A 14,165-nucleotide genomic window follows, 5' to 3' on the forward strand; every position below is an offset into this window, starting at 1 on the left:
TAATAAAAAGTTGAATGTTTGACCACACCCTCTTCCTTTTGTCTCCTTATCGCCTGATTGAAGCCCTGACAGTTATTTTCGAGAAACTGTAAAACTTCCCCTTCCATTGATTGATACACAAACAATCGATTACACTGAATTACGACTGACAGAAAAACGATCGATAATTTATGGAATTCTGTGGTGCACTGTTATATGACACGGAGGGCGCCAACTTCCACAGCCTACCGACAGTACGTGGATGTACTAAGTACATTCTCAGTACACAAAAATTCCCCCTTTTTCTCTTTTATCACAATGAAATTTTAAACGTAGTATGATTTTCAAAATTTTTTTTATACAATACTGCAGTGACAATACCTGGTTGTAATAAGAGCCCACACTATTACGATATTATGGATTTAATGCACATGTCTTCATATAACAGACTCGCTAGCTGGTGGGTCTATTGTAATAAAACAAAATTGTATTATATTATACTTACATGTAACATATTTTTTAGTGTACTCAACTCTGTAATTGGCGTGATTGACTCTCCAGTGGTGTTTGATTATTGAGACTCCTAATTAAACGCGAGGGAATTAACATCCGCGTTAAATCGTGAGAAGGAATCCTCGCGATTTTTCAAATCTTGTTTTTATTTTTTAGACAGTAAACTCTCAGCTTTAGGAAATTGTAACAACAAATTGGTGCTCATGATTTTATATTCTCATGATTTGATGCAAAACAGTAGAATCGCGGATTTTAAAAGTACTCGCGTAAAATAAGGAATTTACAGTATTACCGGAACTAAAAAAAAGGAAGAACCTCCCTAATGTTAAACTTTGTAACTGATATACAGTATATCTATGTACATAAATTACTGGTATATACTTAAACCAACCAGTATATTTCCTTAAAGGTATTAATGGTATACATTTGATGACACAGCATATCGATTAAAAACGAATCAAGATGAAATAATCATGGGAGAGGTACCACAACTGTGTAAAAACCACCAAATATTGTGGTATCTTGTGACATGGAATCCTACTAGAAGTGCTCGTGTTTAAGGAAAACATGTATTAAACTTAATGATTTTTAGTTAAACGTGGGCAAAATTTAAAAAAGATCATATATTTGTAGATTGTCTTTCTCTACCAAAGGCCATTCTGATGTCTGCTCGTCAAGAACAGTTTGAGGAATTATAATTGGAAAAGCAAATATAATGTCTATTTACACAGGGTTTTAAGGTCTAGCTTCCTTGATGATGCAGACCTTTGGAACTCGAATGATCTCTACATTTACTAAACGTTTCCATTTGCTAGACAAGATATATCTTAAACCTAGCTTGTGATTCTTAATTAGAAATTTTGGCTTCTTCAGACGAGCTCGCATTCTTTTGTTATTAGTCCTGACCAATGATGTTACTGTTATACATAATAAATCATTTGCTAAACCTAAAAAAAAACCCCGAACTACATATTTAATGGAAAACCTTTACAAAATACGAGAAACCTGGGCTCTATTTCAATCATTTTGCAGCATAAGACCTGTTGGATGCATTGAGTTATGAAAATATAGATCTCTACTACATTGTTGTAAAAGGCAAACATCACGATATACTTAATACGTTTGAGCAAAAAAATAAGTATCACATCGGTAAATGTTTCCACAATATAACACTACAGAAGGAAAACAAATCTTAAAAATTCAGTTATACTCTGTCCCAAGTTTTTGCTTCCGCCACTTTATGCTCAATATCTCAATAATTTTAAATACCTTTGAACCCAAACTAAGTTCATCCATCAGTACGGAAAATGTCCAGATTTTCTGTTTTGAAACGCCCCCTCTACCCTTCAGGTTTCAATACATAACCCAAAATAAAAAGTCTACGGGGATTTTGCATGCAAACGACATGAAAAGTACCCGGATGATAACGTTGAAAAATTGTGCGAGGTGTCCCGAGTACTTCCGAACGGAGAAAAGATGTAAACATTTCCCATTATAAATCTCCGTAAGAAATTTTTTTTTGTTCACATCAATTCTTCTGGGTAAATATTGATGAAGTGTCAGTGAAGAAATCTTGGATATTTCCCCTTATATCGATTTCAGGTATGTGTATTTTTGTTTTAATTCATCAAAAAGTGACGGAAGCAGTAACCTGGGACAGACTATAGTATGTCTCTCGACAAAATATTCGAAGAAAATGTTACAATGTATTTGTTACCCATCTCATCAGCTAACGCCATAAAAAGGGCAAGCGATACGGCATTCTTTCAAAATATCTAACTCAAATCAGGTCTACCCTCAAAACAACATGTTTCCGTTTGTATGTAAAAAGACTGCTCACTCCCCCGGAAGCTGCTGCATGTGCCTTGAAAGAACTAGTCCCTGTGAAAATCGATCATCATCTAAAAAATACATGTGTTAAATATCCTTCTCAGTGGTACAATTTTTTTTTAAACCAAGTAAAGGAAAATGTACATATGCAGTCAAGAAAAAAAATAATTCTGAAGTACATGTGTATATATATGAAACTACAATTCACCCTTTAAATTTTGGTCGTTCACCGGATCAGGTAATGTCAATTTCTCCCATAGAGGTTACCAAAATACTACGGGTAATGTCTGTCACCCAGATCTGAACGGAAAACATGTAATGTGCAGGATAGTTTGACATTTAGCTCGGGGTCTTAAACTCAAGATGAGCCTATTGCTCTTAAAAATGATACAAGAGTTTCAAGTTTGTTGTCAGATAAGCAAAGGGTTCTGAAAATGTTATGAAGGCAACATTTGCTTGGTGTATCGAGTAACTTGTACAATTTTTATTGAGGGTGTAAATTTTATCATATACGCCCAAGCTTTCAGATAACAAATGCATTTATTTAGTCTTTATCTTAACACAAAAAGTGACATAATGTTTTAACCACATAAAATATTTATCATATAACAATTGTAAATATTTTGTTTAACGTTGTTGATTAAGTCTACATGAAGTACACACTGTCAAGGCTTTCCATTGTTATGACGTCTGGTAGTTTATATTCATGTGTATTACCTACGAGTAAATATGTCAATCAAACACAAAACATATGCCCTATTGCAAGGATGCCAGGTGTCTCCACAGGGGCATACATTAGAAACGTTAATGTAATGTTTTCACATCGGAAGTTTTTTCATTACATAAAATTTGTTTCACTCTCTCTTTAAATTGAACATCGAAACGAGGCAATGCAATTTTGAATAAAATGACACAAGACACATATATACTACTTATAACATTTATACCTGACTAAATACATATTTCATTGAACAGGTTTACATATCAGTACACATTTAAAATTGTGTAATTGTTTTTGGCTTTAATTTCGTAACATTACGACAACTATATATAGTGTATCTATATTTGAGTTTTGAAATGGTCATTACTTCTTCATTGAATCATTGGATTTTCTTACTCTACTTAAGCACGCACAAAACTGGTGAATACATATTCTGAAATTATTTTGCGCTTTCTGGGTCATCTGCGTTTTATTAAAAAATAATTTGAGTTTTCATATTAATCAAGGTAAGCATATGAATCACGCTTACCTTTGATGCCATTTATGCAAATAATGGGCAACGAGTTTTTACGATTATAACTTAAAATTTTGAAGCCTAATCTACAATGCAAAGAACCACCTGTGAATTCGTCTAAACCTTGCAGGAATAAAGTAATTAGATTTTCAAATCTGTACTTTTCCATTAACTCTTTATTAAATAGGACTTCATTAAGCTGTTTATTCAATTAATGGAAATACTTAATTTATTTCAAACCTATGACATTAATTTTTCTGTCAGATAATCTTAATTTTAGATGTGATAAAGGTATCAGCCAGAGTCGTTATAATTTTTCAAACAATGCGATTCTTGGAAAATTCGCTGTTAAACATTAACGATAATGGTTTCAAAGAGGCAAAGTGCAAAATTGGCTGAAGATATCAGTTTTATACATCAACTTATAAATTACACCACTGTATCAGGAATTTTACTTTTGGTATAGAAAAAAAGTACTGTTAGCAGGAGAAAAGTCACACTCGTTTACAGTTAAATTGTACAACTAATTTCAGAAACATATGAAGCACAAAATAAACGTGTTTAGGCTGACAATGTTTGCACTACCGTATACGCGCCTCTATGCCCCAAGGATTAATACAGCACCCTTACGACATGATGCTTAGACGAGTCATCAGTAGAATAAAGTTGCACATAAGCAGTACCCATAGAGAAACCCATTCCGGATAAGACCTAGTGCTTGATTTTTGGATGTAAATGGTGGAAGGGGATGCAAAAACGTAAAATTTCAAATCAAACATACTGTTTAAAAAGAACCATAATTATATGAGTAGTATATTTTTATCTTCCTTTTTTTTTGCTTAATCATAATATTTACAAATCTTTGATTTTTACAAAAGCATATGTCTTTGCTCGACAATAAATGTGTACCTTAATTATAATTTGCACGGGCTAAAAAAACGCCCATGAACAAACAAAGTGCACAGGTTCAGGAAACTACGTGAAATCACAAACGCCAAGTAAACAAAGAAAAAAGGTAAGCATGCAAAAAATCAATTACACGTCACGGCACGAAATAAGCAAAGAAATTACTAGAGCGTGTAATAAATTATAAACAACTACCGGGTTTTCTGGAACCATTAACAGAATAAAGACAAACAGTTATTGAACGTTGAATCAACCAATCTACGTCGACGGAGGGCTGAACAAAGATAATCGTCACGCTTCGCCAGCCGTGGACCGTGGCGCGTGCAACTATAAAACAGACGACAGGTTGGTTAATTGTATATTGCTATCAAACTCCTCTACTGAAAACAGTAAGTATTGTAGCAAAACTACACAGAAAGAACCTTTAATCGAAAGATTATACCTATGTTTATTTTCTGTTTTAACCTTACAACAAGAAAATGTTTTAACTTTATTATGTTGTTTTCCTTTGCAGGATCGGTAAACCGTCAATCATGCTGGAAGAATTACGCCGAGCTTTGCATTACCATGCATCAACTTCTTCACCAAAAGTGACCAAAGAAAGTGCAATGGATGAAATACGAATGATGCTCAGACTCTTCAGCTCTGTGTATCAAGGTGATCTGGCAGAATTCAAGTGTTTGTTGAAAGCCGGAGTTGACCCAAATTCAACGGATTGTGAAGGAAATTCTCTGATGCATATTGTTATTGAAAATGGACTTTACGATATGGTGGAAATTTTACTTACTCACAGTAAGTACATTTAAGTACTTGATACAACTTTTGTATTTCTTTTATGAATAATACATCTTGATGTATAACCTGTTTTTTGTTAAAATGAAATTACATTGTGTGCAATTCGAACACCAAAAGGGGAGTTACTTTGCATTAAGTTTCATTTCAATTTTTGATTTTAGATGCATACGACATCAATCAAGAAGATCGAAATGGACAGACGCCATTAATGCTAGCCGTTATTTTAGGCGAGGAAGAGATCATCCGTCTTTTGGTGCGGGCAGGTAAATATTGCGTTATTTATTTTGACAGATCAGACGTTATGCGGAACCCATGACAATAAAATCATCAATATACACCACGCCTTACGTTGATTTTTTATATATGCATTTACAACAGTTGTTTACTTTTTTCAGGGGCTGATGTGAACGAGATCAACAATGCTGGAAAGTCCGCTCTCCTTATAGCGCTGGAGGATGGGAAATTCGACATAGCAGAGTACCTTATCAAACATGGAGGGGATGTCAACACAGTTGACCATCTGGGTCAAAGTGCGCTGTTTCTAACCATGAACAATAACACAGACCACAAATGCATCAAACTTCTGAAGAAACTCATTAAAGCAGGTAAGGTTTTAGTTAGTTTTTTTTAATCAAATTTGATGACAAAGTATTTGATATTCACCTTTAGTGAGCTTTCACTTTTTAAACATTTGCTTTATTTCATATGTATTCACTTTTCTAGGTTACTCATTCGAAAAAGACAGGTTCTGGCTGAAGGACGATGGTTTTGGATATTCACTCTGTTCCTGTGATAAATCTGTGTCAAAACTTTTGAAAAAATTGGATTGTAGTCGCGCCTCTTTGGACAGAAGCCTAAGCACTCACTTCCCATTGGAATTCACAAAAGTTGGATGAACAAAAAACAAGATGAACAAAAACACTTTCGATTATTATTATTTTTGCAAAACTGTGATATATTTATCTGTGATACCATATTTTCATATGAATTATGTACAAATGCTTATTGTGATGCCTTTATGTCAATAAAAGTTTACAAATGAATCATTATATTTTTCTACTTTTGTTGCCGTCCATGGAAGGTATTAACTGTCCTATAGTACAGCGATATACAGTGTTTGAAAGAGTGTAGACAAAGGAGAAATCAACTATGAGAGAAAACCCCCAAATTCATGCTCTTGAAAAAGTATGTTGCGTTAAAATTAAGCTAAACGCTTGTTGTTCTGTAGGTGGGTCAACTTTGCAGTAATTAATTGATTTAATTGACACGTTTTATGATGTACTGTTTGAGATTTTAGCCAGAAGTTTAGAGTTTTATCCTGATCTTTTTTTTTTTTTTTTTTTTATAAATTAAAACATTTGTAAAACTCCTAACCAAAATATGACATCCTCTATCTTAATTAATATAACAGTTATGCTATTGAAAATTAAAGGTTTTGCGAAAGAAATGGCATTTTTTTTTCATGCATATTAAATCTCCTCATACTCAAGAGAAAATAACACACACTCATTTTTATTTGTAAAGCGTTGCATTTATATTGTAACATAGAATGCTAGCTGAATCCTAAAAACATCCTTTACTTAGCTGATCAAGGCCATAATAACGCCACCTATCCCCCGCATGGACAATTTACTGACTTGTGTACGCGTTGCGTCCTATAGTAGCGTCGGTGACCTTGTCCTTAATGTTACAGGTAAACAGTTTCATCTTGATATGTTCATCCTTGTAAATTCAACCGTTGCTTATAAGGACAATATGTCATGTGTTAGAAATGATATACGAAGTCAACATTAATTTCATTAACCGTCCATCACCTTAGCTTTAAGGAAGCGCCGACCTCTTAAAATTAAGTCCTAAAACCTTGGGTTACTCTATTTTTTTCATTTAGTAGCAGCTCGTTAAGTGTGAATCACATGAAATATGTAACCTCAAAGCAGTCAAACAGATGTTTCAACAAGTTTTATTTTGGCGTGGGATAAAATCCTTGGACATAGAGCACCTGCACAACAGGGGTCCTGCCCTATACTTTTATGATGTACTTGAACTAACTACCGATCGGGAGATAGTAGATAAGTCTTTATGTGTCTCTGACCATACTAATTAGGTTTAATTGTCACTGTTACTTGACATGTCTTTTTACGGTGGTGTGGGAGGGTCCTCGACCAAGACCACAGAGTAAGGTCTCGTCTCATGAACTCGTCGCACCTGGAGAGTCTCAAAACTTGAGTAGTAAGTTGAAAGCACAAAAGCAAATAGCAAATTGACAATTTAAGTGATAATGATTTTTCTCCGTCATTCAATAAGTAAATTCTCTTATACTTCTGTTAGAGAGAGAGAGAGAGAGAGAGAGAGAGAGAGAGAGAGAGAGAGAGATGTACATAAAAATTATGTCGGCATAGTACCATAATTATAATGAATGAGTTTCTGTACGTGTTTTTTAAACTGCTGTTAATTTCACAAAAAAGCCTGCGCATTTTAATAAAGACCTTTTACGTCGACCATTCATAATCTGCGTTCTTTGTCTCAATTTTTTTTATTTCCCTTCAACATGCAAAGAAATATTATATCCAGATTACGAAAGAACATTTTTCTAATCTTTTAGGGGATTTCTTTGAATGTATCCAATATCATGGACCGGAAACTAACAGATCAGTTCCTTATAGAATTTGAAAAACAGCTTTGATTAAAAAAATACAGTGCACGATAATAAAAAGAAAGTTCTAGTTTTCAATCGGTAAGAATATGATTCGGGAAATAATTGAGGGTGAAAAGAAAGATAAAATTAAAAAAAAAACAAAAACCAAAATGTCAAAAAATTTATTCAACCGATTTCTTAAAATTTTTTACCAATCGTAATGGTAGTCTTCCTTCGTAATTCGGTTAAATTGATCACGGGATTGTCATCAACTAGAAACACAATATTTTTCTTTCCATGTTTCCTTTTAGATGACACTTATAAACACAATAAATTTTTCATTCAGTCATGATCAAGTCATGTAAACAATGCTTCCTTCAGTCAATGAACACAATCAGCAGTGATCGATTAACTTGTGAACGTGAGTACAGGTAACAGTTAAAAAAATTCAAACATCTAAGATGGGTGTAGACGCTTGCAGGAAAAAAGGAATTGTTTGCTGTGTGTGAGTTAACACCTCACCCAAAATAAAAGAGACTTCGAGATAATTGTAAACAAACTTTGTAAAAGTGGAACATAATAAAAACGAACGCTGTCAGAATGAGTTCACATATATGAATTTTATTGGTTATCAAATCTTAACATATTTGTAATATATATTTATTCATAAAATCAAATTGTAATTAATATTATGTTCCTGTACTAATGTCTAAGCTGAATGAAATAAAATCCCCAGAAAATTCTTTTCTTCATGTAACAATGAAGAAATGATCGAGCGATGACGCGTACAGGTGTTAAAATGCTCGCTTCCGATTTATTCAATGCTCAGATTCGTGAAGTTTGTCAATGGTTTATTTCTTTATAAATACTTTGATTTTTAAAATCAAAATTAAATTTAACTCTTTGCAGAAACACAATCTTTCAGAGAATATGATCTTGCAGGTTATATACTAAATAAATCAACTTATATTTAGCATTTGAGAGGCATTCTGCATGGTGGTTCAATGCTGAATTAAGCTGAACGATCCATCAAGATCAAAAACCACAGAGTTGTGGAACCGAGTTGACCACATTAGAAAAGTAGAGTACACCACAACTTGAAAAAATAATCTAAAGAAATAAATTTTTGCCAAACTTTTGTGACACACGCGACTGAAATCGTTTGCCGTCTGCCAAATAGTAAATGACGTCGCGCGATTTGTCGCTCTGTGGCATACATTGTCTGAGAGGGTCGCCAGAAAAAAGATTTAAATATGTACATTATAGACATTTTTTCTTAATTCCATAATGCGCATTCTGTATAAGTGCATAACGTCATTATAATGAAACGCCTGTTTGGGAAAATGCAATGTGTCACTCACCTCGCAGTTTGACAGGGGAACAGTGGGAGATATTTGTCTTATTTGACGTGTAGGATTACTGACTTTTCTCGGATATTCGAAATTGGATTTAATCATATCAATAAGATTTATTTTGGTACAAAAATAACATTTATTTACTATATTTAAATGTAAACTATTAAAACGGTTGAAAAGATAAATTGTCGATACGCGTGCACAATTTCCAATTGTAAAATGTATACAACTATATGCATTTAAAATTATGATATTGGTGTTAGTTTAAAAATATAAATTTCCGTTATTAAATTGTGCACTTCTTTTGACAACTTTAATAAACGAAGGTTGTAACACCTCCGATACTCAAGATTTATTGTCACTTAATAAGAGCACTCAAATTCAGAAGTTCAGTATCAATTTTTCCATAGAATATATTCTATAAAAGATGGATGTAATAATATAAACCAATCAAGTCAAAGTCTGTTAAGTACATTTTTTCCATCCAATTAAATAACCTAATATATTTAAACATCCCTGAGAGAAAGTGTTTTCTCCTTCTCACGTTCCTCGCAATTGCTTTTTAGAAATCGCAAAAACGTCAATATAAATCATATTTGTTTATAGATTATAACGAAAATAATATTTATTTTAATTGAATATTAATTAAATATTTGTGATATTTATGATCTATTCTATTCACGAATTTAACACGTTAATTAAGTTAATCAGGAGAGAAATTTGATCATAACTCTTTTTTCTCTGCCATGAGCTTATTCATATGCATAATTTGTTAAATTTTCAGTCTTAAATCTAAAAGTATGTCATATAAACATATCAAACAAATTCTTTTACCTGTTTACAATCGCAAATCATTGACTTTAAAATGGATTGTTGACTTTAAAATGGATTGTTTCGTAAACTTCTTGAACTAAAGCAATACAATAGAACGTTTTTGCACTCTTTGTTGCATTAAATTTCCTACACTATCATTGCTTTTTACAAATTTGTAAAATGTGCAATATATCGGCAAGGCTATAAATTAATATAAATTGCAAATTCTGATTTGCGTAAATTTACTATTTGAACAATGTATAATCGTAGAATTCTAATTTTACGAACAGAGATGTTTTTGAACGTACAGAACCTTGGATATCCTTTATAATTACTAAGAAAGATTTAATGTGTTGATAATTAAATGTAGGAATTTTGTTAGGAACAACAATTACTCTGTAATACTTTATCATAATTTCAATTATAAAGAAAACCATGAACAGACCGATAAGACACCCACTCTCTATTTCTATACACCAGTTAATACACTTGTTTGAAAATGCAAGACTTATCAATTGTCCGTAATCATTTCCGTATAATAAAATATTACCGTAACACATTAGAAAGATGTTTGGCTGTAGTAAAGGAAACTGTTTATTATGGGTCCTAAAGAATGTCAGACGAAGTGTACGGTATATAGGAAAACATCGCGTATTTTGTCAATCAAGTAACGCGCTCATCCATCCAATCAATTTCGCCAACGATGGTGCAGAATGTAGGAGGGGCATGTCCCAAATAAATATACCGTGACAAATCACGTGCTTCTCTTCGTATAGTATATCTATACGACAACGCTTGAAAGCTTCATTCAACCTTTGGAAAAGGTAACTAGTCGGCCGAAGTACTTGTAGTAATACTCCTTAACATTTTCAATCGAAACGATTTGGCCGTTTTTAATTCAAAACAGTTACTCTTATTTTAACTGTCTTTTGCAGATTACATAATACAGATAAAAAATGGGCAAAGATTCTGATAGATGCAGAAGATCTGGGGCTCAGTGCCTGAAGCCGGAGAACAATTGGATGGACATTGATTCTGATGCAGACGACGATGTATTCAGCGACGACGAAGTGATGTCGAACCATTCCAGTGTGGCAGAACGCCTTGGTATCCTCCATGCCATCTACCAAAATGATCACATAACTTTTGTTGACATGCTTGACTCTGGTGTAGACCCTAACATGTGTGATTGTGATGGCAACCCCCTGCTTCACATTGTTATTGAAAACGGAAACAACGAAATGATGGATTACCTATTAAGAGATGGTAAGTAGGATGCAAGACAAATACTATGATCCCCGTAAAGTTAATTTACTCGTTACAAGGGTGTAGAAACCATTTCAAGGTATTTGTGTACAAAAATATAACAAAAATGATCACATAAATGACTACCAAACTTACATTAGCATTATTTTTTGAGTGATATATTATGCGGGATATTAGGTACAGTGTGACTTGTTTCGTTTCGTGTGTAATTATGCTAATAAGATTTTAATCCTGCTCTGCACTACGCAAATATTCTGTCGTCAACGTCGAAAAGTTTCCAAACATTTACGTAACTCGTCCACACATTCTGGAAACAACGTCACTTAAGGTGCGAAGGAGTGTTTTGGTACAAATAAGTAAACATGTTTTCATTAAGGTGAAATCAATCATAATTTTTGATATACTTATTTATTGACGTGTTGTTATATCTTTGTTTACATATCGTCACTTATGATGTCAGTTGACCCGAATCAAAATCCCTTGGGTCACAGATCTACAAGCTCTATATAAAATAATGGTATTCCATAATCAGATTAATTCTACATCGTAAAAAGTTCAAAACTTGTGAAAGCAGACGTAACATTATTGCATTACTTGTATCTCAGCCGACTAGACAGGTCTTTGTTTCAAGGCGCGAGCGGGCTTCAGTTTAACCTTCTGTTGCCTGTCAATTTATATTCTGTTTTCGTTTAAAAGGTAACAACTGGAATGTGTTGTTTACAATGCTAAGGAATTTAGCTGGCAAATAGTTAACATACTGATACAGTTTGTTCATAATTTCGTGTTATGCCCCAGAAGTTTATATATATATATATATATATATATATATATATATATATATATATATATATATATATATATATATATATATATATATATATATATATATATATATATACTTCTGGGGCATAACCCCCAGACATTTAAAAATTAATTCAACATTTTTCTACTGTTATATTGAAATAACAATCCTTTTGATTACTTCCCTGGTTATTTACTATCACTTATTATTTGCGGTTTGAATGTTCGTAAGCATTAAGACGGGGACAGTTGTTTAGCCTATAGTTGAGCCGAGCAGTGGAAGTACATATAAACATGTACAAGTAAACACGGTCGTTAATATTCGACCTGACTTTATTGTCTATACACACCCCCGAAATAATGCTTTGTCCATAAATCGGTCATTTGTTGTTCTGCAATGTAAATACATTCATGGACGGAAGATTATTGCTGAAGGGCGTCAGAAATAACCTGTTAAGTGTTGTATTAGTGATGTCACTCGTGCCTTATAGAGATATTTTTAGCTTAAATTGATATCTAAATTCTATCTTTGTAGAACACTGTGATGTCAACAGAGAAAATAACTTCCATCAGACTCCCCTTATTATCGCTGTAATCATGGATGATTTTCAGATGGTCAAGGCATTAGTTAAAGCAGGTAATTAAACTCTTGAATTAATCCTAGTATTCTGATTGCATTCTTTTTTCTTTTTTTTAAATCAAAACGTGTCTGATTTTTTTATATTAAAAAATTACTATTGCAGGTGCAGATGTTAACAGAACAGACTCAACAGGAAAAACAGCTCTTTTAATATCTCTTCAGGAATCGAGATCCGACATCGCCCTCTATCTAATAAAACACGGAAGCGACGTCAATGTTGTTGACCGTTTGGGTCAGAGCGCCTTATACATTATCATCGAAAGCATGGACCTCAAATGTGTTAAAACTGTGAAAAAATTGTTAAAAGCAGGTATAAATTGCTACTATTAAGTTAGATTTAGAAAATAAATAAATTTCTTTTTAAAAGATTAATTATTCTTTTGTAAACTCATCCTTTAAGATCTCAATTATATTGTTGTCAATGTCTGTTTTAGGATATGACCTACAGAAAGACGCAGCATGGATGAAAGAAGAGGGTCTTGATGTTGATATTGTGAAAAGTGGAAACTGGATGTCGAAACTTGCTAGAAAACTTGCTAGCAAATTGCACACGCTAAAATCAAGTCAACATGCAACCCAGTCACCGAATACAGGTCTTGCGATGCCAAAATCACGTGTCTTAACTATTTATCAGTGAAACTATGTAGGGCCGATCGACAACGAGAAATACTGAACCCATCTTGAATATAAAGTAAACTGTCTTTCTTCTTTTCGCTGTTACTATTTCGATTCAAAGAAAGGCAGTTTATTCTTTGTTGAATCAGTATGTTTGCTTTTAGTTTGCTATCATCAACAAATTTACAATTGATGTACATTTCAGTTTTTATGAATAATGTCTTCATGCTTGTCCCTTGTTGTTGTATTCATTGAGGTTGCTATTGTGAAATCCTGTTTTTATATAATTGTACTTTTGTATTTTTTTAACTTAATATGATTGTCTTAATTATGAATAAATTCTTCGAAAATTTATGATACGATTTTTATTCTTTATTTCATTCATACAAACAAGTCTCTATTCAAACTTTCGTGATGACCTCTCAGCACCCAAGGAGGTTAGCCTTTTTATCCTCTGACCTGAATTTTGCTCTAAATTTGTACATGATATATTTTCTCTTAATTGCTTGGGTCATGACCCATCACTTTCATTTTCTTCACTCTGCTACCAGCCTCTACCTCTACCAATGTACAATGTAGAAATACACGTACTCTGTGTTCTTGTAAAAAAAATGAAACTTAGACGATTAATGTACATTACATACATATTGACAATTAATTAGTATATATACTAGTTAAAAATTATCAAATATGGATACACAAAATTTTAGATTTACAGTAGAAAATATTATCTTTCTCAAATTCAGAAAGTGCAATAATATAAAAATATTATAATACATCCT

At 33.0% G+C, this 14,165-nt stretch overlaps 2 protein-coding genes across 2 annotated transcripts; both read left to right on the top strand.

Moving 5' to 3' along the window:
- Positions 1-4,752: 4,752 nt before the first annotated feature.
- LOC105340791 (putative ankyrin repeat protein PA3287) lies at positions 4,753-6,301 on the top strand. Its single transcript, XM_011447010.4, has 5 exons — positions 4,753-4,852; positions 4,978-5,255; positions 5,420-5,521; positions 5,654-5,863; positions 5,982-6,301. The coding sequence occupies exons 2-5, from the start codon at positions 4,997-4,999 to the stop codon at positions 6,152-6,154; spliced, it is 744 nt and encodes a 247-aa protein (XP_011445312.3). The 5' UTR covers positions 4,753-4,852; positions 4,978-4,996; the 3' UTR covers positions 6,155-6,301.
- A 4,560-nt stretch (positions 6,302-10,861) lies between these two features.
- Positions 10,862-13,737, top strand: LOC105340790 (ankycorbin). Its single transcript, XM_011447009.4, has 5 exons — positions 10,862-10,885; positions 10,997-11,327; positions 12,664-12,765; positions 12,872-13,078; positions 13,203-13,737. The coding sequence occupies exons 2-5, from the start codon at positions 11,018-11,020 to the stop codon at positions 13,403-13,405; spliced, it is 822 nt and encodes a 273-aa protein (XP_011445311.3). The 5' UTR covers positions 10,862-10,885; positions 10,997-11,017; the 3' UTR covers positions 13,406-13,737.
- The last annotated feature ends 428 nt before the right edge of the window (positions 13,738-14,165 follow it).

The sequence above is a fragment of the Magallana gigas genome, chromosome 2 (assembly GCF_963853765.1).
Source record: "Magallana gigas chromosome 2, xbMagGiga1.1, whole genome shotgun sequence".
NCBI lineage: Eukaryota > Metazoa > Mollusca > Bivalvia > Ostreida > Ostreidae > Magallana > Magallana gigas.

Bases quoted from the DNA above. Each gene is read 5' to 3' on its own strand.
- LOC105340791 (XM_011447010.4), top strand. From the start codon at position 4,997: ATGCTGGAAGAATTACGCCGAGCTTTGCATTACCATGCATCAACTTCT. The intron at 5,522-5,653 runs GTAAATATTGCG...TACTTTTTTCAG, and splicing joins CCGTCTTTTGGTGCGGGCAG to GGGCTGATGTGAACGAGATC. The intron at 5,864-5,981 runs GTAAGGTTTTAG...TCACTTTTCTAG, and splicing joins GAAGAAACTCATTAAAGCAG to GTTACTCATTCGAAAAAGAC.
- LOC105340790 (XM_011447009.4), top strand. From the start codon at position 11,018: ATGGGCAAAGATTCTGATAGATGCAGAAGATCTGGGGCTCAGTGCCTG. The intron at 11,328-12,663 runs GTAAGTAGGATG...CTATCTTTGTAG, and splicing joins GGATTACCTATTAAGAGATG to AACACTGTGATGTCAACAGA. The intron at 12,766-12,871 runs GTAATTAAACTC...TTACTATTGCAG, and splicing joins CAAGGCATTAGTTAAAGCAG to GTGCAGATGTTAACAGAACA.